Raw genomic sequence first — 27,537 nt, 5'->3', positions numbered from 1 at the left:
GTGTAAAACGGCTGCATTTTTAACTCGGCAAGCAAGTCTTCAAGACAGTAAAAACCCATATCTCTGAAAAACTACATGAGACTAAACTGAATACATCATGAACAAAGCTTTAAATCTGTCCAATCAAAGGATAGTATATTGCATAATAGTTATTATGATAAAATAATGTTTTTACCCCGTTATTATAATGTGTTTCTGTCTTTGAGTACAGTGTATACACTCTAACCATTATGTTTAATTTCATAGACCTTACTTTCATGGGATCTGGTGTAAGCACTTTTCTTTCATCTTTGACTAAAGAGACTGAGCTTGTTTTCCTGCCCGTCAGCATGCTCTTTTTTTAGGAGGATTTGTTTCCATGCATTCGACGGAAGCACATTACCATAATATGCAATGTGTTGCCATGGCACTAGGGTTCTATATTAGCGCTCTGATGATTGACTGGAGGAAAGGCTGAATAATCAAAGCTGGGATACAGTTGTCAGCAGTGGTGATGGGATAATTACATTTATAAGCTTTATTGTACCTGGTGATTTGAAGGTATAGGGGAAGTGTAGCGTAATAGCCAGTGGTTATTGCATTAGAGAAAAGAATGTGGGAATAATGTTTTTACAGCAAGACGTCTTGCCACAGTCGGATTTCCGCAGTTCTGCAGTCCCATGCCCTTTATCCAAACTTCTTTCCAATCCTCACACAATGAACTGGTGCCATGACACCCAGATTAGCAAACAAAAAGTGTCTGTGTGGAGCATACGTTTGTTCTTTCCAAACTTAGCAAGTTTTGTTATATTATCTGGATGGGCAGCTCCTTATTCGGATCAAATTTAGCGCATCATGGTTTAATGTCATTCACAGGTTCTGTCAAGATCTGTTTTTGTCGAATTCAGTGAAACGTCACAGTTTGTAGGAAACAAATTACACCAGATTCTACTAAGCGAACTAATGAATTTGCGGAAGCAACTAATTTTCTCAGCGTGTGTACTATGTAAGCATGCAACTGGGCTGTAATTGGGTGCAAGTTGTGTGAAAGCTGTTGCATTGCAAATCTGCTAATTAACAGGCAAATTGTACTATAACCAATTCTATATAAAGACATGCTACTCTGTGGAAGTGTGTGATTTATTTATTTATCTATCTATTTGTTTATTTATTTGTTATAATAAAAATGAACTGAAAAAAGGTAAAAATAGATTATCACTTTTTTGACATTTAACAGAAATATGAACTTTTTTTTATGCTTTGTTTTTCAGTTTTCAATGCTTTTAAATAAATTAGTTCACCATCAAGGTCAGAATTCTTATTATTATAATATTATTATAATTATAACTATTTATTATTTCTATTTAAATGTATAATTTCTCAGTATTGTAAAAATGAAAATGAATAATTTTATTATAATTTGTATTTATTTTGATTTACATCTGTATTTTAATTTAAGGCCGATGCACCAAAAAGGGGCCAATTTAATATTTTCAGAGTTTGGTGACAATTATTTGGTGTAAGGTTGGTCATCATCCAACTTTTCTTATTGAAATGCTTTGCTGATGCAAAAGTATGATTTTATGTCTTTTAAACTGATCTGGCAATTTGACTGGAATGATATGGTGCACCTGGTGCAATAGATAATTTTGACATGAAATAGTCAGAGAAATACAGGTGTTAGAAATCAATTATGGTTCCATTTTATATATATATATATATATATATATATATATATATATATATATATATATATATATATATATATATATATATATATATAATATGGAACTCTATGGAACTATACTTAATAGTTAATATGTATGTGTAGATACTATAGTGCATCCAGAAAGTATTCACAGTGCTTCACTTTTTCCACATTTTGTTATGTTACAGCCTCATTCCAATATTGATCACATTAGTTATTTTCCTCAAAATTCTACAAACAATACCCCATAATGACAAAGTGAAACAAGTTTGTCCGAAATTTTAAATGTATTAAAAAGATCACAAAAATCACATGTATATAAGTATTCACATCCTTCGCAATGAAAACTAAAGGTTGAGCTCAGGTGCATACAGTTTCCGCTGATCATTCTTGATATGTTTCTACAACTTGATTAGAGTTCACCTGTGGTCAATTCAGTTGATTGCACATGATTTGGTCTATAGAAGGTCCCACAGTTAGCAGTGCATGTCAGAGCACAAACCAAGCCATGAATTCTAAGGAATTGTCTTTTGATCTAGGGTCTGCAGCATTGAAGGAGTTTGGGACCACCAGAAATCTTCCTAGAGCAGGCCATGAGAAACAAAGATTAAACTCTTTGGCCTGAATGGCAAGCGTCATGTCTGGGGGAAAAAAAAACATTCACTGCTCATCACCTGGCTAATACCATCCCTACAGTGTAGCATGGTGGTGATTGCCTCATGCTGTGGGGATGTTTTTCAGTGGCAGGAACTGGGAGACGGGTCAGGATCGAGGGAGAGATGAATGCAGCAATGTACAGAGACATCCTTCATAAAAACCTGCTCTAAAGCACTCAGGACCTCAGACTGAGGCGACAGTTTATCTTCCAACAGGACAATGTCCCTATGCACACAGCCAAGATAACAAAGGAGTGGCTACGGGATGACTTTGTGAATGTCCTTGAGTGGCCCAGTCAGAGCCCAGACTTGAACACCATTTAACGTCTCTGGAAAGATCTAAAAATGGCTGTGCACCGACACTCCCCATCCAACCTGATGGAGCTTGAGAGATTCTGCAAAAAAAGAATGGTAGACTGCCCAAAAAAAGGGTCTGCCAAGCTTGTAGCATCATACTCAAAAAAGACTTGAGGCTGTAATCAGTGCCAAAGTGTTGAGCAAAGGCTGTGAATACTGATGTACATAAAGCACTTTATTTTGAGAACAACCTTGCAGCTTAGATTTACCTCTGACTTCAACAAACCACTGACACTTAGGAATTTTTTTCCATAAAAGTTATCTATACGTCTCCTTATTTTGCCACGTCTGCCATGCAAATCCCTGCGCATGCCGTTGCTATAGAAACACTAATGTATTCGATCAAGCACATTCATATAAACCTGTGATTTGTGTTGCAAACAGACGCACTGTTAGAACTGCTGTTAAAATTAATCAACACCTTCTGGCAAATCAGTAGCAAAAAATCAACAGCTCTGCAGTGAATGTAGTTTATATACACTATATGGACAAATGTTTGTGAACACAGTATTATTTACTACTAGTTTTTTCATGTTTACATGTTGGGCAGTCATGAAAAATCATTTAACTCCATGTTGTACTCTGCATGCATGTGTACAGTGCCTTGCAAAAGTATTGACCCCCCTTGGCGTTTTTCCTGTTTTGTTGCCTTACAACTTGGAATTAAAATTTATTTTTATTTGGATTTCATGTAATGGACATACACAAAATAGTCCAAATTGGTGAAGTGAAATGAAAAAAATAACTTGTTTATTTTTTAAAAAATATATTTAAAAACTCGAAAAAAATTAATTACGGAAAAGTGATGCGTGCATATGTATCCACCTGTGTGCAATCTAAGTGTCACATGATCTCAGTATATATATATATATATATATATATATATATATATATATATATATACACCTATTCTGAAAGGCCCCAGAGTCTGCAACACCACTAAGCAAGGGGCACCACCAAGCAAGCGGCACCATAAAGACCAAGGAGCTCGCCAAACAGGTCAGGGACAAAGTTGTGGAGAAGTACAGATCAGGGTTGGGTTATAAAAAAATATCCAAAACTTTAAACATCCCACGGAGCACCATTAAGGCCATTATTAAAAAAATGGAAAGAATATGGCACCACAACAAACCTGGCAAGAGAGGGCCGCCCACCAAAACTCACGGACCAGGCAAGGAGGGCATTAATCAGAGAGGCAACATAGAGATCAAAGATAACCCTGAAGGAGCTGCAAAGCTCCACAGCGGAGATTGGAGTATCTGTCCATAGGACCACTTAAAGACGTACACTCCACAGAGCTGGGCTTTACGGAAGAGTGGCCAGAAAAAAGCCATTGCTTAAAGAAAAAGATAAGCAAACACGTTTGGTGTTCGCCAAAAGGCATGTGGGAGACTCCCCAAACATATGGAAAAAGGTACTCTGGTCAGATGAGACTAAAATTGAGCTTTTTGCCCATCAAGGAAAACGCTATGTCTGGCGCAAACCCAACACCTCTAAACACCCCGAGAACACCATCCCCACAGTGAAGCATGGTGGTGGCAGCATCATGCTGTGGGGATGTTGTTCATCAGCAGGGACTGGGAAACTGGTCAGAATTGAAGGAATGATGGATGGCGCTAAATACAGGGAAATTCTTGAGGGAAACCTATTTCAGTCTTCCAGAGATTTGAGACTGGGACGGAGGTTTACCTACCAGCAGGACAATGACCCTAAGCATACTGCTAAAGCAACACTCGAGTGGTTTAAGGGGAAACATTTAAATGTCTTAGAATGGCCTAGTCAAAGCCCAGACCTCAATCCAATTGAGAATCTGTGGTATGACTTAAAGATTGCTGTACACCAGCGGAACCCATCCAACTTTAAGGAGCTGGAGCAGTTTTGCCTTGAAAAATGGGCAAAAATCCTAGTGGCTAGATGTGCCAAGCTTATAGATACATACCCCAAGAGACTTGCAGCTGTAATTGCTGCAAAAGGTGGCTCTACAAAGTATTGACTTTGGGGGGTGAATAGTTATGCACGCTCAAGTTTTCTGTTTTTTTGTCTTATTTCTTGTTTGTTTCACAATAAAAAATATTTTGCATCTTCAAAGTGGTAGGCATGTTGTGTAAATCAAATGATACAAACCCCAAAGAAATCCATTTTAATTCCAGGTTGTAAGACAACAAAATAGGAGAAACGCCAAGGGGGGTCAATACTTTTGCAAGGCACTGTATGTGGCAAATATAATTAGAAATTAAGTAAGATTCGTATGTGTTTTTAGAACATTACATACTAAATTTTGTACATGTTTGCTGTTATAATAACCTCCTTTCTTCAGGGGAGATGTTCCTCTAGATTTTCAATTGTGCTTGTGGAGATTTATGTTCATTCAGCCACAAGGATTTTAGTAAAATCAGGCACTGATGTGATGAGTCAGTTTTCCAATTCATCTCATAGGTGTTCAGTGCTTTCAAAACTTTATAACAGGCCACTCAAGATCTTTCACGTCAATGCATGTAAACCATATCTTGGAGCTTGAACAGATTTGGGTCTCCTTGTTAAAATGTAGAGAAAATCTTAGTGCTACAGCATCCAAAGACGTCCTATACAATTTTGTGCCTTTAATTTTGTGGTAACAATTTTTAAAAGAATCGCATATTGCTGAAAAATTCGATTGTTCCAATACTTTTGTCCATATTGTGTATGTACTTAATGCGGCCAGTATATGCAAAATATTGTGAAATTAAATACACAATAAATAAATAATTCAGGAGATACTATAGCTATATCTGGCAAAGTCACATAAAATTAACTGAAATACATTTTAATTATATACTACATCAATTTGGGTGATGGTACACAGTACAGTAGTATACATATGTTGATAGAAAGACAATCATCTGTTTGCTTTCTCTTATAGGTTATAACAGCAAGTCAAATCCATTTGCAACTTAGCATTCAGATAATGCTAGCTGTCAATACATGCCATACTTCTATATGGCTTAAATTTGTGTTAGTACACTATTATTACATTACACAATACTACATAACAATTAATGGTACACTTTGGTTATAATAGTGCTGCATTTATTTGTGGAGATGCCCACTGGTGTTTATGATTTAGCTGTGTGATGTATGTTAAGAATCCTTTTATATTTTTAATGAATGCATCATGTACACATTTTGTATATGTATACATATTGTATTCCTAGAGCGCTTTCAACAATGGCCATTGTCTCAAAGCAGCTTCACACAAATAAAGCAGTAATAAAAGAATTGTAATTGTACAATTTGTTATTATAAGTTTGTCCCTAATGAGTAAGTGAGTGGTGACTGTGGCAAGTTAAAACTCCCCGAGATGATATTAGGAAGAAAGCTAGAGAGGAACCAAAAACAAAAGGGAACCCAGCCTCATCTGGGTTGCACAGAATGTCCATTCATTACTGTTAATCCTTAAAGTGTGCATTGATCGACGATTAGATGCAACCTGTGGTCCTGAGCCTTTGTTGTAGATTGTTGATATTAATTGCAGTAATTACAAATACATTACAAAATTCCTCCTCAAAGTTCTTGTGTTGCTCAAAAACGTCATGGATCTATGGAACCATCCCCAGCTGCACAGAGCGGTGCCCAATATCAACCTGTAATCTTCATTATTTAAAGCCATGGATTATCAGAACATCAATATCATTGCAATGTGCTGTCCTTACATAACTACAGTGATTTGTACTTGGATTGCAGTTTGGGATAAGTGCTTAGTGCAGCTTTTTTGCAGTGATAAGGGTTTCATCTCTGCCTTGTCTCACACCACTAGTCTGCAAAGGTCTGTGAGGGGAACAAATAACATGTCTGCTTGGCTGTAAGTGTGCTTCAGAATGTTCAGGCATTCTAAATAAAGGCTAAACACCAACGAGGGCTTTATGAGGGTGCTGATGAGAAAGTGGAAATCGTGATGTGTTTTTTTTGTTTGTGAATTAAAGAATTGGAAATTCAGAGGTAACAGCACTCCTGTTGGAACCAGCATGATAGTCCTAATTAAATTACTTATAGAAAGGCTACTGTATATGAGTTTTCTTTTTTCAAAAGGTGAAATCATTACTTTGTGGGTACTAAGCTTGAGCCTAGGGCTGGATTTAGGTGTTGGTGTTGTTAATAGTTCTGTTAATAGAAGGCCCTTGCAAAGATAGTAAAACAAACCATGCATGTTATTGGCTGGTTTATATCAGGTAAAAGAACATCCCTGAGTACCTTTCAGCTTGTGAAGACAGGTGCATGGAGCTAATCAAGTGTGAGTTACACGCTGACTAATTGAATGTGACAGTACATTACGAACTTGCCCTCGTGAGCAGGTCAGTATGGGTGGAGATTGTTACTCTGCTCGCTTTTCGACAAGCATGTGTTTCTTGTTCGTGTGTCTTTTTCATGTATGAGAGAAAGTAGAAAATTGAGGGTAAAATCTGGTTCTGGTTACATCTCCAGAGTCAGATTACACACTGCAATAATGCTAGTCTGTTTCTCGGTTTCTCCACTAGAGCATAAGTTGTTCACGGTTCAAACAGGGTGTTCTGGGAAATGACTGATTTATTTCATTAGCAAAATTAGCCCTCAGGGTCTTCATTACCAAGTTGCTCAGATACACTTAAAAAACTCCTTCAGTACCCATTTACTGTGTCTACCTGATATCTACCTGTGAATCTTAGACAGGAGAGTATGCCACAGATGAGGATGAGAATGTAGGACCTGGCAGGACGGAGAAAGACGTAACCATCGAGGTTTTCGACTTGCCTGAAAACGAAGACCTCATCTCCCCATCGGAGCTGGACGCCACCAAACTCTACCAGAAATTCAGAGAGGTAGGCAACAGGCTTTAAGTTCTCCTTTATTTATAGTGATAGATATTGGGAGGTTGTAGCTTTGTGGTTAAGGTATTGGACTTTGGATCTGATGGTCATAATTCAAATCCCAGCCACACCAAACTGCAACTCCTGGGCCCCTAAGTAAGGGCCTTAACCCAAAAGTTGCAGTCGTCTGCCAAATAGTAGAAGTAGGAGTAGGCTAGCAACAGGAAATTCTTTGATTATTTAATAATGCAAGTGTAGATCATTTTATGAAAAGAATTATTTAAATTAATGCAAACAATTTAAACCAGCAGCAACAATCATTGACCACAAGCATGAGACAATCAGTGGTGTAATGTAAGTCATAAACAAAATGGACAAAAGTATAGGGACACCGGCTTTTTCCAGCCATATGCTGTTCCTCCCCAAACTGCACAAATTTAGAGGCACATAATTGTATAGGATGTATTTGGATGTACTAGAACATTTTTAACCTGAAGACCCATGCCTGTATTAACATGAGAGTGTTCCTGTGCACAAAGCCAGCTCCATGAAGATATGGTTTACACTGGGTTGGAGTGGAAGATCTCCTGCTATAGAGCTCCGATCACAACCCTATTGATCACCTTGGGGAAGGAATTGTAATGCTGATCTACATCAGTATCTGACTTTTTTAACACTCTTGTAGCTGAATGAGCACAAATCTCCACAAGCACACTCCAAAATTCAGTGGAACATCTTCCCAGCAGAGTGAAGGTTATTGCATCTGCAAAAGAGGGCTATATGTGGATTGGGATGTTCAGAAAGCATAAAGAATCATATGTTCAGGTGTCTATACACATTTGTTTATATAGTGTATATACTGATTCTCATTATATGTGAATGTGAATCAGGTACAAAGATGATTTAACTGAGTGCAGTGGCTAATGTTTGGAAGAGGTTTTATTCCTATATGGAATGCATTTGTTCTATCTCCACATTGTAACTGCCCATTGTCCATAGACAGCTGTTCTCACAAAGCATTGTTTGCTGTCAGCTGGTGCCACTAATGAACTCATTTTTTCATGTTTTTTTTTAATGAGATTATTTGTGCTGTACAAAGATGCTCTGGTTCCCTTTTGCATTTGATGTTCACAGTTCACAGTTTGCAGTCTGCTTTGCTTTAATTGTCATTATCTTGAAATGTGCATCACTGTACTAGACTTGCATCACATACTACCATATGGTGGTACTGGATTGTGACATTTGCTGTTGCAAATATAAAAAAATCAAAATGGAATATCTAATATCTGTATTGTTATTAAAAAGAGTCTGTGTTTTATTTTCAAGTCTTTGAAATGACGCAAAAAACACACTGTACTAAACTTCATTTGTATGCAGTAAACCATTGTATTTGTGTTCACTGTATTCCAAGCGATTTTTGCACACAATCCAAAACTCAGCCAGTCATCTGTGATGCACTTCTTACAGTTCAGTAAATGTGCTGCATTATACCTGATATTAAGGTAAAAAAAAATCCAGCGTCCCAGTGAGTCTTCTCTCTCTCTCTTTCTTTTTCTCCTTCTATCCCTTACTGTTTTTTTTTAAATTATTATTGTTTATTGAAATTCTCTCGCACTTTTATACTTGAGTGAATTCTAAATGTAAGATAGTGTGAAAGAGAATGTGCAGGTTTGCAGAGGTTTGCACTACTCTTTCAGTCTTGAACATTAAATCATTTTTGCTCTCTTCCTCCATCTCTCTCTTTCTCTCTCTCTCTCTCTCTCTCTCTCTCTCTCTCTCTCTCTCTCTCTCTCTCTCTCTCTCTCTCTCTCTTGCTCTCTCTCGCTCTTTTGCTTTCTTTCTGTCCACAGCTACAGATCAAACACACTGTTACTGAGGCTGAGATCCAAAAACTGAAGAGCAAGGTAAGTCTATTTCATACAATTACCATTGCATTCAGCGTGCGTTTCTTTGTAAAAGGAAAGATATTTTCTAGAAATCGTTTCATAATGTTTTGTAATACATTAATAGCTTGTATAATATACTTGGAAACGTAAAATATAAGGATATGAATCATAAATTAATAATAATTGCATAACACTAGAAAGAATGTACGTATGCATGCTTGTAAGTATGTGTGTATGTAGGACTTCACATTCTTCATTATAATATCTGCTTTATAAATTCAGTTTATAAAAGACGTGTTAGTGTAATGCACTTTCACAATGCTTTAGATTCATTTAATATAAGAGCCGTGCTGAATGCAGTAAATAAAACAGGTTTATATGAGTTAATTTTATTGTATTTAAATATTAATATTTCTGAAGTTACTGTAGAGCAAACCGATCGTGGCACACGTTTTTTTAATATTCATTGTTATGGTAATGTTTTTGCTAAATACTTTTATTTAGCTTATCATTCTGAACGAGTCTCCAGTGTCAGAGCTAAAGCTTTAAATTTAGTTTTTTTTGACACAGGAGTGTTTTTTCCGACTAACAGCTTTCCACTTCCTGGTTTCTCAATAACATGACAAACTGCATTTTTTATTTTTTTTTTACTTATTAACATTAAGACAAAAAGAAGCATGAGAAATTATGATTAGGGTATGTTTTAGAAATACACTTCTATGGTTTTGTTTAGACGAAATGCTGAATTTTTGTTCTATAATTCTTACATACTGTAAAGCTGCTTTGGGACAATGTCCATTGTGAAAAGCGCTATAGAAATAAACTTGAATTGAATTAAATTGAAGTGCGAATACAATGTCTTTCGGTACTTGTTGATATGAAAAGATGCTAATCTTATAAGTATTAAGCAGCCAGCCAGGGGTATTTCAAACAATTCAGTTTGGAAAGTATCTTCAGTAAAGAGCATGAGGGTGAAAGACTTGGGAAAAGAAGGACGGATATTAAAACGAGTGGAAGGTGCCGTGAATTGCTGCAACTCACAGTGTATAGACCGTTGTGCTGTTGGTAGTGCATTTAAAAAAAAAATATATATATATATATATATATATATGCGTTATGAGCACAGTTCTACAATCATGCTCTATATCAGTGGTCCCCAACCCCCGGTCCGTGGGTCAATTGGTACCGGGCCACACAATAAGAATCACGTGGTATATAGTACATTTGGCAATCATGTACTGTTGGCTACACAGTTACCTGAAGCCAAACTCGAGGCCATTTTCTCATCTATTAACCTTTCTTATCTTATAATTATCCTTATAATGAATTGTGCTTGTATTAATTATTCGTTACACTCTGGAGTAACAGCTGATTTTGCTGAGTTGGCTGGAAATAGTTCTGTGTTCTGTGCCTCAGGTTTTTGCAAAAAGTGACATTTTAAGATTAAAAGACTTTAAAGGCTAGTCAGCTTTAGTATAATTAACCCCTGTCATGAAAACGAGCGGTTTGTACTTTTCGAAAATGCACAAAAAATATTTTGAATGCAAAACGATCCAAGCTTTTTTGATATTCTTAGCTTTGCACTCCAGATTTCAACAGCAATCAGGTTTTTTTCTGCTGTTAGAATACTTTTCTCTTAATGGATGCCAGTAGTTTCTGAGCTGGCTGTACTGGTATGATTATGTTGTGCTTATAAATTGATTTTCTTCCCCACCCTCCTCCCGCATTTAGCTAGCAGCAGTGGAGAAAGAGAAGGCCCGCTGGGAGCGAGAGAGATGCCAACTGAAGCAGAGCATCGAGGATAATAAGGAAAGGATGTTGAAACTGGAAAGCTACTGGATCGAAGCTCAGACGCTCTGCCACACAGTCAACGAGCACTTAAAGGAGGCTCAGAATCAGTACCAAACCCTGGAGAAGAAATACAACAAGGCCAAGAAACTGATCAAGGATTTTCAGCAGAAGTGAGATCATTAGCAGAGCTTTTACAGACATTGAGAAATAACTTAAGCTACCATCTGTAGCTACACACGTGTCATCATGTAATATACTGATCCCACCTCGTAGGACTGAGCGTTTCTAGTGGTTTATTAGATTTGACTGGATTTGAGGGACTTTAGTCTACACTAATAAAACACTTCATGCCCATTGTATTAGGAGTAGTCTCCTCCTGAGTGTGATAAGTGTTGGATTTTACAGAGGGTGTACTGGAGCTGCAGTAGATTGGGTTTGTGTGTGAAAGAGAGTGTGAGAGAAATTATCTTTGTGCTTTATCATAAGGGCTCCTTTACAGCCTGACTGGCTTTAAATGCAGTTTCGCTTGGGGCAAGATCGCAAAAACCATTGCATCTAATTGCTGAGTTTGAAGAAGGGAATAAAGGAGTTTATAGAGTGGGGCAATACAAAGAGTCATGGCGTCTGATTTGACCACACTCATGCTGCCACTGAAAAAAAACATACACCCAAGCACATGCACACACACACACACACACACACACACACACACACACACACACACACACACACACACACACACACACACACACACAGAGAGATGCCTGACCTTGTATTAAAACTGTGTGGCTTTTTCTCAGGGAGGTGGAGTTTGCCCAGAGGGAAGAGGCAGAGAAGAAAAGACTTGAGGATGTGGAAAAGGCTCATTTAACTGAGATACATGGGCTGCAAGTGAGGGTAATTATGTACACACACAAACACACACATAAATCCGTACCCAGGGTTGATTCTAGGCATCTAAATAACGTGTGCTATTTTACATATGTGTCCTGCTGTGTATTCTTATTAAATGTTGTTATGTATTGTTTCCAGGCTTTCCACTTTCAGGCCATAATGAGATGGCGATGCTTTTCATTAACACCCCATTGTAATGGCGATAACAGAGCAGTGTTTATTTGGGCCTGCATTGATTGTGGCTGGAGAACAGTGTTGACACACAGAATTTCCAACAGTATCTCATTTGTAATATTCATACAAACCCATATTTGGTCTGTGTAGATTGCAGCGCTGGAGTCGGAGTTGAAGCAGCTGATGAAACAAAATGGCATTCAGGTAAACAACAACAACAACAACGATGTGAACAGCCGCACCCAGCCGAGCAAGGGAGGCTCTACGTCACAATGTCACGAGCGATGCTTCAGTGTAGGAGGTGAGCCACAGACATACACACACACACACACACACACACACACACACACACACACACACAGTCTCAGTACTGTTCCTGTGAAATCCATGAATACTTTCATTGGCTTGAAGAAAAACAACGTCCAACCAGATCATCTTGTACACATAGGCTTTATATATATATTATAGATACTGTGGTGCTGTTTGTTTATTCTGAGTATTTCCTACTGTAGCATGGGTATTTTCAAGGGGGAAACGGTGGCAGTTTTTTCACATGCCCACCCAATATTTTAAGCTAACAAAAATGAATAGAAGTCATGTAATGTGTTCGAAACCTTTGAAAGCAAAGTGCTTGGTTAAAAGCATTTTGTTTATTAGCAAAGCAAACAATTCAAATCTGCCTCAAATTTAAAAAATGCGAGGTCGGGCAATTCCCAAACACGAGAACAAGAAACACGAAACAAAACATTAAGAAGCCAAGGAGGTACGAAACATGAGTCAAGGATCTCTTTAAGGTGCGTATCACTTCAATTATATATCAAAAAAAAAAAATGCTTTGTGATACAAATGCCAACTTGTATCTGATGCACACTTTTTAAAATCGATGCATCACATCGTTAACCTGACCATACCTAATCGACATGAATTATACTCGGAAGTGGAGACAGCTGTGACCGGAAGAAGACGTGAGCCAATGACGAGACAATGCAGAGAAATTACATAATTGAAAACAAACACGTGTCTATGCAAACAAACATGGTAATGCAGAAGAGGACTAGGGGACCATGTTGCCCTCGGGTTATAATAGGCGATCATCTCTGGCATGTAATTGCTAATAATGCAAATGCTAAATAACTGATTTATTATCTTTTTTTTTTTTTTTTTTTTTTTTACAACTTAACTGTTAGACATATTATTGGTCAACTGCAGAAAATTTGCGATTGTCTCAAAGCAACTGTGCACTTTATAAGTCAGCACAAACACAGTGTCAGTGGAAAACATCAGTCACTCTATAAAAATTTGACAAGGACAAATGTGAATCCGTAGCAAGATGGCAGCTCTGTCATTAGTCTCCATTAGAGGCTTCTAGAAACAATATTGCTGCCTTCATAATACAGATCAGGACTTTTCCCTCACTTTTTTCCTCCACAATCAGCATATAAATCAAATGATAAAGATCTGCATGTTCACGATGGAGCTTTCTATAGTAAGCTACCATGGTGAGTTGTATTCCTAGTACTTGGGGCATAACATACATTATGTCATGACGAAGCATTTGATTTGAATTATCCCATATACGTTTTAAAATTGAATCTAGCAGGAAAACACAAGACATAAGAATAATCTCAAGATGAGACTTACGAATGAAAAGAAATAATAACATGATCAAATTATACAGTGACAGTGTGATTCTAGGCACCGGGCATTTCAGTCCTTGCCACCGTTTATTCGGAGCCTGCCAATATAATGGAGATAAAAGCGGACAGTTCTGAAGTACTGATTAAGATGTGAGGTGACTGAATGAGGCGGCTTGAAAGGGACGCTTAGACTTTACTGAGATGTGCTCTTTAGAAGCCGGTCTCGTGGCTCTGTCAATGAGGCACTCCTTCGTTTCACATTTTCTTAAACGCATTGCAATAAAATGGCAAGCGAAGCCTGAAAGAAGGCCATGTGCAAACGTCAGACCTTCTGTGTTTTCAAATAGAATGCTCTTATTATGTGTTTAATGTATGGACGCTCTGTTGTGTAACTCCTGGCTTGTGCGATGTGTCTCAGAGTCGGACGAGCGTGTAGGCAGCGACCCCATGAAGGGTCAGATGCAGAAGTTCGGAGACTCCAGAAGTGAACTAGACAGCGGCTGCTCTACCAAACGCGAGGATGGCCTCCAGCCGATGGTGAGCTCTAATACAAATATGGATGGATGTGTGCACTGAACTGTGGGTAAAAAGAGGTTGGATAGTTGTAAGATAAACTTAATGAGACTCAGAAGTCTCCATTCGCAAAAAGAGAACGATTTAAGTATACAGCAGAACAAGTAATTCTGTTTACGTTAATGCTCACCCGAACTCGCTAACAATTGTATTGGCAGCGGTTTTTTGTCCAGTGTTTTTTGCGTTAGTTGTTTTGCTTCGTTATTAAAAACATTTTGAATTATCATGCCTTTATTCTTTTATTGATTTAAAAGCAGAAAAATAGGAAAATGGCTTTTTATTGTTTTTGAGCACAAAAATAATGACATTTATTCATTTATTTCTTCTCGTTTAATCCCACAAAGTGTAGTTATCAAAATCTCACAATACCAGATATTGTCAATGCCCTACAGTGCACAATGTATCCAATCTGACATACTATAGATCAGTGGTCCTCAACTCAATAGGTACCGGGCCGCACAGAAAAAATACATAACTTACATTATTTCCATTTTATTTAGTATTTGATTCTAAGCGATGTATTATTTTGGGAAAATGATCGGATTCTCTCTGCCACATCTGTCTATGACTCACTCTTGATGCATGTCATGATGCCTCGGTCACATGTCTTACCTCCATCCGCTACCTTCTTAAAGAGGCTCCGGCCGCTAACACATAATACATTACCGCTAAATTCAAACCCCCAAGCGAGCAAAATGAACAAAAAACAACACGGTGGATTCACGTTTATTATTATATTTAGAAAATACCAGTTTTTATGGTCGTATCATTTTATTTTGTTGTATTTATCCGCCACACCTTAAAGGCCGGTCCATGAAAATATTGTCTGACATTAAACCGGTCCGTGGCGCAAAAAAGGTTGTGGGCCGCTGATATAGATGCTTTGGTGTCATTCGAGTATTTTCTGAGTATAATTTCACCACTCATTTTTTAAAGGTAGCAAAAATGTATAGAAGTCAGTGGTCATAGAAGGGGGTATGTAATGTAATGTGTGTGGAAATATATGGGGGTAAAGTGCAGGGGTAAGTGCCTCTTATTTAATGGCAAATCAAACAATATAAACCAGCAGCAAACCCGATTAAGTAAAACAGGCGAAGGTTGGGGAATTCGCAAACAAAAATACGAGGATAAAACTACAGGGTTTCCATGATTCTTGAAAGTACTTGAATTTTAGACACATGAATTCAAGGCCTGGAAAGTAATTGAAAACAAATATAGGTCCTGGAATGTGCATTAATTACATTTGAAACAGATTTTCTTTAGTAAAATGGTGCTTGAATCTCGTCAGTAAATGATTATTAGGTGTCTGTCTGTGTACAATGACATGCTAGCCAGAAAGCTAAACTTGTAGCGAAAATGCATTTTCCCTCACTACTAGCATATTTTAGAACATTAATATGTTCTAAATAATAATAAATAATGTTCTTATTATTATAGAAACATTATATTGCTAACAGTGTTCGAGTGTTGTCTGTTGTGGTACTTCCCCTTGATTTCGTACTGGGCAGAGGTTGGACATTTGAGCTGTGAGACTTGCTGTCTCCAAAAGGAACATTTCTATTGACAAAAACAAAATTTAACACAAAATTATTAAAGCTAATTAAATACAGTCAAGCAGAAGAGCCCAAAACATACACATAATGCATATTTTGAGTTGATTTTCTGTATAAAAATGTGTACTGAATTTGTTCTTATAATATGTCTGTCTTTAATGCATTTTTACAGGGCGGGAAAAAGGGGTGGCAGGGCATGGGCAAGGGGGGCAGGGCATGGGCAAGGGGGGCAGGGCATGGGCAAGGGGGGCAGGGCATGGGCAAGGGGGGCAGGGCATGGGCAAGGGGGTGGCAGGGCGGGAGAGGGATCACTGATGGATTATGTGTTGATGGTTGATCAGTAATTTGTACATCCATTGTTCAAGAGTCCCACAAACCCAAATACTCGTAAAAAACGTAAAATAAATGTCAAGAAACTAAGCCATATTTTAAATATTTGATATTTTAAGCGAAAATTTTTTTAAAAAATAGTGATTTCATTTTAGAACTTGTTTTTAATTTTTAATTAAAAAAAAAAAAGGAATCAGGACCTTTTGATTAGCATAATAATACAATCACTATTCGCTTTGCATGATCTTAGCATTTAGTCTCGTTGCTTTTTTGCTTTGATTCACTAATGATCATAACTTTAAATGACTTGGCCAGTTCTTATACAAGATTTATACTGTACATTAAAATTAATTGACATGCCTGAGTCCCAGTGGTACTGATTCAATCTCACTCTTGTGTCAGAGCTTATACAAAATCACTGCTATAGATTTAAGTGTTATTTATGGCCTGTACCAAACCTTTCTTCAAGGGCATGAAGGGTAAAAAAGCAAGCATGTAGGACACTGTTAATAACTTTCCAAATGGTTGTCTGTTATTCAGTGTGTATATTTTGCAGTTACCAATAGCCTAATATTATTAGATCATCTCTGTAGCACATAGTTCTTCATAATAATAAATCGAATGAAGTGTAGATTAGAGATAAAATTAGGTTACAGATCAAACTCGATTAAATCGGTTATTTTAAAGGTCCAATTCCAAAGACGTTGTTTCTTTGGTGCTGCTTGCTGATTAATGTGTATTAACAAAGAAAGACACTTCATTCATTTAAGCTGAATTCGATTTTCTTTTTCATCCATCATTGGTGTTAATGTTGTTGCATCCACTTTGCTGCTTTCTGCTCTCAACAAACCATCTGCTGTAATTGTACAATTGGTCCTTGCTTATTATCCTAAAGGGTTGTGAGGCAGGAGACACAGGATGTAAGCAGTTTGCCAACGGACACGTAAAGGGCGCGTACAGAGCACTCTGTGAATCCATGAAATGGGAAATTGGACACCACATGTGAGCAATTGGGAGAGGGATAAATCAGTAGTAAATTATAGAGAATGTGTCTGATTTTTCTTTTCCATGCCCATTTTCTTTTGGTCTCTGTAGAGTTCTCAAATTCTTTCCGAGTCCATGGGCTCCAGGGTGCCTGAGAGTGAGGGTAAGTTTTCCTAATTTTTACTAAATATTCCCTTTTCATATCAGGCCAATGAACAGTAACATGGCTGAAAGCCTAAACTTGTTTCTGTTGTTCAGATCATCAGATATCTGATGACGTGCTTAGCAAAACTACCATGTACATATTGTATTTAATAGATTAAGGCACATAAATATACCATAATTTTATTTAAAGCTTTACAATAAATGTGCAAGGAAATCAAACATATTGCCAAAAGTATGTGGACACCTGCTCTTAACACCCATATTTGACTATTTTAAAACTACAGACTAGGGATACGAACACATTACACTACCGAATAGTCTTAGATTCACAGAGGTGTTGTAAAACAAGGATCGTGCTATTTTTTGTTATATGCTTAATGTCTGCATAGAAATACTTTTTTTTCCCCAATAATACAATATACTGCCTATTAGGATAATGCTGTAAATAGCAATGTGAAGATTCAACCGCCCCTGTGACAGATTTGAGTTTTACTTTACATGATCCATGGGAGCATCTTGACGACTGGGATTTAAACATTTAACAATGTCCGGGAGATTCTGTAAAGGCATACTTTGTTCTAATTTAATACTGTAAATTATTTTTTTATTTTTTTTTTTTATTTTTTTTAGTGCATCTGTGTTGCGCTGTACTTAGGTTAATTTGCTAACATGTGAAATCCAAATCCTGTCTGCAGTTATTTATTAGGTTTATTGATCCAAATTGGTTTTGTATTTTTATTTTTATTTTTTTCTTCCTAATTTTCTCCCCTGCCTGACACACATACATATAATTCAACTATCAGTCAACTATAGGCAAGACTTTTACTACGAAAGTTAATACAACCCACCTTGGCTATAATGACAGTCTTCTACTAGGCTTTCCGATAGATTTTTGGAGCACAGCTGTAGGGATTTGTGATCAAGAGCATTAGTGAGGCCGGTCCTTAATGTCAAGTCTGGTCAGTGTTCTAATTCATTTCAAAGGTGTTCATTAGGTTTGAGATCAAAACTCCCAGTAGACCGGTAGAATTCTTCCTCGTTGCAAAGTCTTCATGGAGTTGCCTTTTTTCACAGAAGCATTGTCATTCTCACTAATAGGTCCCCTGGTGGTCTAGTGGTTAGGCTGCTGCGCTCTCACCGCTGTGGCCCAGGTTCGATCCCCGGTCAGGAAAACCAGCCACTCTCAGTGCCGGTCCCAAGCCCGGATAAATGGGGAGGGTTGCATTAGGAAGGGCATCCAGCGTAAAAACATGTGCCAAATCAAACATGCGGAGGATCCGCTGTGGCGACCCCTAATGGGAGAAGCCAAAAGAAAGTTATTGTCATTCTCGATAATGTTTAAAATTTTAGTTTCAGTGAAGGAAAATTCTATTCGATTGTGCACAAATACTCTCTAAAACAATTGTGTGCTTTCAGTTTTGTAGCAAAGATTCACATATACAGTAGATGATTGGGTGTCCACATACTTTTGGCCATATAGAGATGCTTTAAATTGAAATTGGCGTTTTTGCAGGTCTTCCAGTGATGTCAAGCCTTTTCCAAGGTCTAGATACAAAATGCAGCAAGACGCTTCTGGAATTGGGGTGAGATGAAGGAGAAAAATTGTGATAATGGGCTGTGAAGAATTTCAGGACACATTCATGTGTGTATTCTCAATTCTTTTCTGCTTACTTTTCTGCATTTCAGCTCCACAGATCATTCAATAGAAAAACCCAACACAGAGAAACACAAAAGCAAGGTATGGCTTTTCGTCATTTTACCTGAAAAAAACAGAAACATTACTGGCTTTGGCTGTTTATTCAAGCTGTGTTTACTGGTAACATTTCTTTGTTTGCAGAAGAAAGCCTTTTCATGGCCACACTTCTTCAGCTATTCATATAACTTGGTACTTTGTCAGTGGTAAACCTAGACATATGCTCATAGAATTTAAACCTGAATCTGAATACTTGCAATCAGCTCTCATTTTACATTACGTACATTTAAAACAAATAAAAGAATTGTTTCTATATTTTTTTTTTAAACAAATTGTTGCATGGATTGATTATTCTTCAGTCTTCTCAATAATTAAGACTTCTTACAAATGATTTCTCATGGAATGGAAATCAAAATGGACAGAAGGATTAAGATTCTGCTTTTATTTTTGGAAGATCTACCCAAATTAAAACCCAAATTTTTGATTTTGCTATAATGATTTGATCTGACACAAATGCATTATTTTAAAGGCAATATCAGCAATTTTGAAAGCAAGCATAAAAATAATGAACAAAATGGCCACCAGAAAAAAATTAATTTAGGTACTGAAACAAGTATTGAAGTAATATTCAGATTCTTTGAACTTTTCCAGGTGAGAGGGAATCTTGAATGCTGAAAAGTGCTGAAGTGCTAAGGGTTTTTTTTTTTTTTTTTTTTTTTTAAAGAAAGCCTATAAAAAAATCTATTTAAAAAAGGACAGCCACAAAGGGACCCTTAGGAATGGCTAGACCTTTAGTCAATATTATGTTATGAAATAAGCTTTTAAGGAAACGCAGCGTAAAAGATTTGCACACACTCGCGCGTACACACACACACACACACACACACACACACACACACACGTGTCCTACGGTCTTGGTGAGGACACAGTATATGAAACAAAGTTTGTGGACACCTGACCATAAGATTGGTATGTGCTTTTAAACATCTCATTCCCCATTATTTCTCATTTGCAGTTATAATTCCCTCCACTCTTCTAGGAAGATGCTCCACTAGATTTTGGTGTGTGTGTGTGTGTGTGTGTGTGTGTGTGTGTGTGTGTGTGTGTGTGTGTGTGTGTGTGTGTGTGTGTGTGTGTGTGTGTGTGTGTGTGTGTGTGTGTGTGTGTGTGTGTGTGTGTGTGTGTGTGTGTGTGGAGAAACGTCAAGTACTGATGTAGGTCAGGTGAGGAAGCCTGAGGTGCAGTCAGCATTTCAATTTATCTCAAAGGTCTTTAATAGGGTTGAGGTCAGAGCTCTATATCAGGTCACTTTAAGATCTTTCATTCCAGCCCACATTTCTTTATGAAGCTGGCATTGTGGGCATTGTCAGATGCGAAGCTTTTGCTTTGTGAATGGAACACAGTTTGTGTTAAGTGTCATGAGAGCACTTATCCTGATAGTTTGACTACTCACAGAAAACTGCATAAGATCCTGTTTACAATGCCTTGAGTAATACTTAAGAAAGGATGGTTTTAAATCATTGGACTTCCTTAATGAGGCACATTTAAGTAAATCCCCCCAAAGCAATTTAACGTGGTTGCAAACATCTGAGCTTAATAATAAAGATAATTGATGCTTTAGACAATTAAACATTAAATACACTTTTGAAGATAAACTGTAAAAAAAACAAAAAAACACAAGGGTGAAACAGACATTTGCACACAGTACTACACGTGATCCATCTGATTTTTATCAAAAACATGATCAGTATTTATATTTCTTCTGGGAGTTCCTAGGTTGTCAGTGTGATTCCTCTCATTTAATAATGCATATTAAACTCAGTTAAGAATCAGTCATGAACAATCTGCCCAATGCTGATTATTTACACCAGTGCCACAGTCATCTAATAGAAAATCACATCAGCCTGTTCTGCTATTTACAGACCTGAAAAGCTGTTTAGTGCATTTTCTCTGTGTTCTGATGCTGATTGTTGTTTCTCAGGCTTCTACTGGGATGGACAACGTCAGCAGTTCCAGCTCAGGAGAGATCTGTGGTGTGGTCAATGAGCCAAAGTTGACTGGCTGCTCACACACATTACTGCTCTCTTCAGATGAGGTGTGTGGGTGTAAATAGCATTTTCTCCATCGTTGAAAAAAAACGGAAGTGTGAGCATTGTTTCTGTGCTAAAAAAGAAACTTTGCAAGTTTATGCCAGCAAATGGGGCTGTTGTATCCTCATGGAAAGAAGCTAACACAGTCACTTTTTTCTTAATGCTGCGTGTGTCAGAGTCTGGATACAAGTGATGATGAGGTGAGGTGTTTTTTAATTGATTTATTTGAGCTTCTTTCAGTTCAGTTCTTCCAGTGGTTTTCTGTTTTTATATTTCTCAATTTTCACTTGATTCACATTCATTAACTGCTTAATTCCAGTCAGTGGATGCAGAGATTATATTGGAAACAGAGTGGGAATACGTCCTAAATAGGATGCCAGTCAAGGATCTATGCACACACAAATTTTCAAAGTCTCCAATTCACATAATGGAATGCTTTTTGGGAGGATTCAGGAAACCAGAGAACATGAAGGGAATCCATACAGACATAGGAAGAATATGGAGAACTCAAAACAAACAGTAAACCGAGCCCATGATAAAAATAGACTCAGAAGCAGCAACAGTACAGACTTGGCTGAATGTGTTTTATAATTTATAATATCAAGATCTCAATTTGCCTCAGGTACATAAAGATTCTTCATCTGCTACAAAAAGATGATGCATAGTACCTAACAATGACTGTGACTCATAGTATAACCTCCTAGAATGTGTGTGTGTGTGTGTGTGTGTGTGTGTGTGTGTGTGTGTGTGTGTGTGTGTGTGTGTGTGTGTGTGTGAAACATCTCATACATTTTAAATGATTATGTGAGTAGAGGGTGTGAATGTGAAGGTCCTTTACATGAAAAATTAACATGTGAAAATAAATTCTTCATGTGAAAATATAAATGAATCAAGCACTACACTGGGGGAAAAAAGTGAAAAAAGTATCTAAAAATTGGCAAATTTCACATGCAAATCATATGATTATTCAGAAGTGAGTTTGATAAGACAGAAGGCTGTGTATCTGTGTTCATGCCAGATCCAGGACGAAGGGCAGACGTTAAAGCAGCACCAGTGGCAGAACCGCAGTGTGACAGACTGGTCATGTCAGCAGGTGTGTCTCTGGCTCATGGGCCTGAACCTGGAGCAGTACATCCCTCAGTTCACTGCCAAGAACGTGAATGGAGAGCAGCTCCTGCAACTTGACACTGACACACTCAAAGTGAGAACACACACAAGCACACACACTCACACACACACACACACACACACACACACACACACACACACACACACACACACATACACACTGCTCAAAACCCAGAAAAATCTATAAGGAATATAAGGAAATCTTATATCACATCAAATATGTTAAAATCGATGCATCGCAATACTGTGCAAATGCCAACTTGTATCTGATGCACACTTTTTTTTTTTATCCGATGCATCACATCGTTAACTTTCATGCCAATGCAAGGATGCAAATCAGTGAATCAATCCCTACTACCTACTGTGCATAGCATTTTGACGTGCCACATGTCCCCATGTTGCTGGAGTTTAGCAATTTTGCATATTTCGCTGGTTAATGCTTCAATATGTACTTAGTACTCAGTTGGTGTCTCTGACACCAGAGTGTTTTGGTGTGTCACACATCTACGTCATGTCAACTTTAGTAATTCGTAAGTCAGTCGGTTAACGAGCATGTGATGTCAAAATTTCTGATTCTGAAAAGAACCCTATTGTCAAGCAAGCGTTCATTTTAGTTCTTCATTGGGATCAGATACATTGTTTGTGAATTTGGTCCCTGGTTAGAGGGTCAAAATCGCAGTCTTTACACGCATTCATTCATCTTTAGTGGCTGCTTTATTCTGGTCAGGGTCACATTGGTTCCAGAGTTTTTACTGGGAACACTGGGTAAGAAGTGGGAGTCAATACATCCTGAATAGGATGCAAGTTTATCTCAGGGCTCTATGCACACAAATATCCACACACTCAATCAGTTTAAGGCGCAAGTCACCAGTATACATCCTGGAATGTTTTTGGGAGAATAGAGGAAACCAGTGAAATTTAGCAGGACCCACACTGCCACAGAAAGAACCAAGCTCAGGATCTAACAGGGACCTTAGGGCTGTGAGGCAGCAACACTACTCACATGGATGAATTTGTTTTATTATTTATGCTCAAGATCAAATTTTCTGGTTCCTAGTAGAACCCTAATGTCAAGCTGAGTGAAATTCTAGTGCCTTATTAGAATCAGATACATTGTAGAAGTTGGTCCCTGGTTAAGCACTTCAGAATGATCTTCATATGCAATGTCAGTGTTTCACGTTTGTGTCAAATTTCCTTCTTCTAGGATCTTGGTGTGGACTCGTCTCAGGACCGGGCTGTGTTTAAGAAGAAGCTAAAGGATCTGAAGGTGCTGATGGAGAAGGCTCGCAGGAACAAGGAGAAGTTACAAAAGGGTAAAAAAACTACACAAGAAACAACTGGAGGAACTAAAGAAAGAGTGGCGCAAAAAGAGCCAGACCTCTGAGCTTGGGGGAAAAAAGCGCAACACAGAGTGACTGCATTCAATCATGAAGATAATGAGGGATTATGAGAATCTAGTATTTTATAGTACACTTGTCTGAGCTCCATTCAGCGGACAACGGAATCACAGTGGAAGAGGCACCGCTACTGAACTGCCACTGGAGCAAATAAACCTGAACCATCCCGAATAACTGATCCTTTTAATTAACTGTTAATTTATTGGGGGGGTTTTCAGCAGTTTTAGAAAGCTTGTTCGAATCAAGAGGTGTCTATTTGATTGCATTTTAGCTTGAAATTAATTCACAGCGATTTCAAGCACCTTTAAGCATTATGTGTATATATATATGTACACATACACACACACACACACACACACACACACACACACACACACACAGAGGTGGCATATATATATATATATATATATATATATATATATATATATATATATATATATATATATATATATATATATATATAATATAGTGCCATTTTCTACTGAGACCAAGATGTGTGGTTTACTCTGTGTGAAAGATCTTTCTGATAAAAAAAAAAGCACAGGTGATACACAGTGAGGCACAGTGCTGCTGTCAATGCTGTCTGAAAAGCTCCAATGCTGCTCACTGGAAATACGGAACTCTTACTTATTAGAAGAAAGCCATTCCAAGTATTGAAACATCACAGACCTCGCACTAAATCCATCTGACCTTTCTGGATATCGTATACCTGTAGCTGTATTAACACTTCAGTGTGCTGTTGTGCAGTGTCCTGTATCCTTCAGTGACATAAATAATTTTTTTTTGTAAAGTCTGCTGCTCAGAGCCCGGCACAAGTAAAGAAACTACAAGGAATAATCAAGGAGAGGCCTGGATATGCCGTACAACCACACTGCAAGAGGCAGTACTGAAAATGCACTCCAAAGCTGAAAGAACTGATCGCTCAGACATCCTGCAGCTTCTCCTTCCTCACCGCTACCTGCTTTTAGTCGTCATTTGACCGGCATAGCCGCTCCGAGTGTGTGAACACCGACCCCCCCCTCCCCGATTACAACAGTCTAACATCCACATGGTGTTCAGTAGCTGACAAACCTGTACTTAAAGCAGACCTATTCAAATTGATTATTTAAGACTTATTATGTAAATGTCGTTTTATTTTCTGCTCAGTGGAATGAGATTTGTTTTCTTCATCAGCCTGCTGTGTTCATGCTTATCGATTTTTTAGCTTAGCACCATATCCTGAGGGAAAAAAAATGTTTTTAATTCAGTATGTACAATACTAGTAAGTATTGATCTCCATCAATACTGTTAATACATGATATTTCTGTCAGATTTCCAATTGCTTATTTAATATTCAGCTTTAGTTTAGCGACTTCTCATCGATTGCTGTGTTCTATTTCGCTGATACGATTTTACACTTCTGTGTTAATATTTCGAGATTTTCCCTCATCCACTGGACTTGTTTTTGTGGACACTACTGGCCGGTTCTGCTGTAATCGTTTTCATGTTTATATTTGAAGTCATGATTATTGAAATAGAAATGGAACTGAAGAGTATAAGGAAGTGCTGAATGTTTATAAGTTCTCACACGATATGTTACTATTTGCTATACATGCTCGTATTTTACTGTCACAGCTAGTTACGGTGTCTTAGGAACCTGGTTTTTTTTTCTAAGGAATTTGTTTGAATTATTTATTTTTTAATTCTTGGAAAATTATTGAGAAAAGAATTTACAGAAAATTTATGATATAGTAATTTATCAACAAAGTACTAGTCATATTCATGCCAAAAATGTCATCTGTGTATCCCAGTGATCAATTCGGTTCTCTAGGTTTTGAAACCTTTATTTTAATCCAGCATTAATGTATCAAAATCGACAATGCTGCTGTGAAATTTCTCTGTCAGACAGCAATGTGCCATGACTTTTATACATGACAGCTAAAAGCAATATGTGAACTGAAGCCTGTAAGAGATATTGTCTCTTTGCTATAGATTTCTGATATGAATGTGTGTATGCACAGGATAATCATGGATTGATGCTGATGGTCATGATGCTTAATTATTATTAGTCTTGAGGACCGAACAGACCCTTCGCTGAAACTGTGTGCACCTTCTCGAGTGTTCTGGCACTCTTCAGACGCACAAACAAGGCAGCTGTTCATCGGTTTGTATAAACAGATCCTGCCCTGTGTATTCACTTCTGCGCTTTCCTGCTTTCCCAAAACAGTCATGGTGTTACAGTAGCTCCTCCAGTTCAGACATACTACTGAAAGAGCTGCTCCAGGGATGTGATACGAATATCTTTTTCCACTCTGTTTTGTTGACTCAGATGCATGAAGAACCCCAAGGTACCATGTCTCCCTCTGTTCCAGGACGGTCATATTTACAATGTTTTTTTTCCCTGTGAGAGGTTGCAATTGTCACTCATGTTGACGTGTAAATACACCTCTAAATGATAACTATTCAGAGAAATACAATGAAGTTTCATTCCAAAACTGTCTGAATTTTTTTTTTCTGCTGTTTATTATATTGGTATATAATGGTAATAATCGTTGTATATTTAATTTGTGTAGTTTTATATAATTATGTATAGAACCTACCTAATGAAATAATAATAGGGAGCACTCTTTTTTTTAGACTCCCATCTTACCGCACCTAAATCCTATCGAACAGCTCTGGCAAGAGTGTGCAAAGCTGTTATTAATGCTAAGGGAGGACTTTTCATATAAGTGAAATATTACATGTGTGGCATTTGGTTGGTTCATCCAAAGAAACTTACAATTATTAACAAAAAAGGACATGCCTATGTCTCTCATAATCCATAAAGTACTAGGTATTTCCAAACTTTTTTAACAGGAACTGTATAGACCATGTCGTAGCCTGTTTTATTACACAAATATAAAATACTATTAGGGTGGCATACTTTTCCTTAAGACTAATCTCTTTTTTTTTTAACTTCACAAACATCTTTCGGCTGTTTCAATTAGAGGTTCCCCACAGCGGATTATCTGTCTCCATATCATGTTCTCTATACCTGCCCCTTTCAAACCAATCACCTGTATGTCTTTCCTCACCACATCCATAAACCAATTAGTTTCAATTGACCATCTAGGTAAATTTAACTGTAACAAGATTACTTGGTTACTACTAACATGTATGAGGACAGTGTGACAGCAGTGAAGTGTGCAGTAGGAACGACAGACTGGTTCAGGGTGGAGGTTGGATTGCATCAAGGATCAGCTCTGAGCCCTTTCCTGTTTGCAGTGGTGATGGACAGGTTGACGGATGAGGTGAGACAGGAGTCTTCATGGACTATGATGTTTGTGGATGATATTGTGATTTGTGGTGAGAGTAGTGAGCACGTTGAGAAGAGCCTGGAGAGGTGGAGGTATGCACTGGAGAGAAGGGGAATGGAAGTCAGTAGGAGTAAGACAGAGTACATGTGTGTGAATGAGAGGGAGGGCAGTGGAGTGGTGCGGTTGCAGGGAGAAGAGGTGGAGAAGGTGGAGGACTTCAGGTACCTGGGGTCAACAGTGCAAAGTAATAGAGAGTGTGTTAGAGAAGTGAAGAAAAGAGTGCAGGCAGGTGGAGTGGGTGGGGATGAATGACAGGAGTGATTTGTGATAGAAAGTTATCTGCAATAAAAGGAAAAGTTTCTAAGATAGTGGACTGACAAAAACACAGGAGGTGGAGGCGGCTGAGTTGAAGATGCTGCAATTTTCATTAGGAGTGACAACGATGAA

The 27,537-nt window shown here is 37.8% G+C and overlaps 1 protein-coding gene across 10 annotated transcripts in view; it reads left to right on the top strand.

Annotated features, from left to right (window-relative positions):
* ppp1r9a (protein phosphatase 1, regulatory subunit 9A) overlaps positions 1-26,289 on the top strand; it is a 71,803-nt gene extending 45,514 nt beyond the window's left edge. For 4 of the 10 annotated variants that reach the window (XM_083523546.1, XM_083523544.1, XM_083523545.1 and 1 more), the window contains 12 exons: positions 7,380-7,532; positions 9,371-9,424; positions 11,138-11,367; positions 11,998-12,094; positions 12,416-12,566; positions 14,321-14,439; positions 17,454-17,505; positions 19,021-19,090; positions 19,194-19,245; positions 21,182-21,295; positions 22,309-22,491; positions 23,623-26,289. In XM_083523546.1, coding sequence (XP_083379672.1) covers positions 7,380-7,532; positions 9,371-9,424; positions 11,138-11,367; positions 11,998-12,094; positions 12,416-12,566; positions 14,321-14,439; positions 17,454-17,505; positions 19,021-19,090; positions 19,194-19,245; positions 21,182-21,295; positions 22,309-22,491; positions 23,623-23,802 — 1,455 coding nt within the window. In that variant the 3' untranslated portion in view covers positions 23,803-26,289. Of the gene's footprint in view, positions 1-7,379; positions 7,533-9,370; positions 9,425-11,137; positions 11,368-11,997; positions 12,095-12,415; positions 12,567-14,320; positions 14,440-17,253; positions 17,361-17,453; positions 17,506-19,020; positions 19,091-19,193; positions 19,246-19,344; positions 19,393-21,181; positions 21,296-21,466; positions 21,491-22,281; positions 22,492-23,622 lie in introns of all 10 variants that reach the window. The other 6 variants (XM_083523542.1, XM_083523540.1, XM_083523541.1 and 3 more) reach the window with 4 other exon arrangements.
* Positions 26,290-27,537: the final 1,248 nt, after the last annotated feature.

This window comes from Silurus aristotelis (assembly GCF_946808225.1).
Source record: "Silurus aristotelis genome assembly, chromosome: 21".
Classification (NCBI taxonomy): domain Eukaryota; kingdom Metazoa; phylum Chordata; class Actinopteri; order Siluriformes; family Siluridae; genus Silurus; species Silurus aristotelis.
The sequence above is the reverse complement of the archived record's forward strand: the minus strand, read 5'-3'. Positions and strand labels throughout refer to the sequence as shown.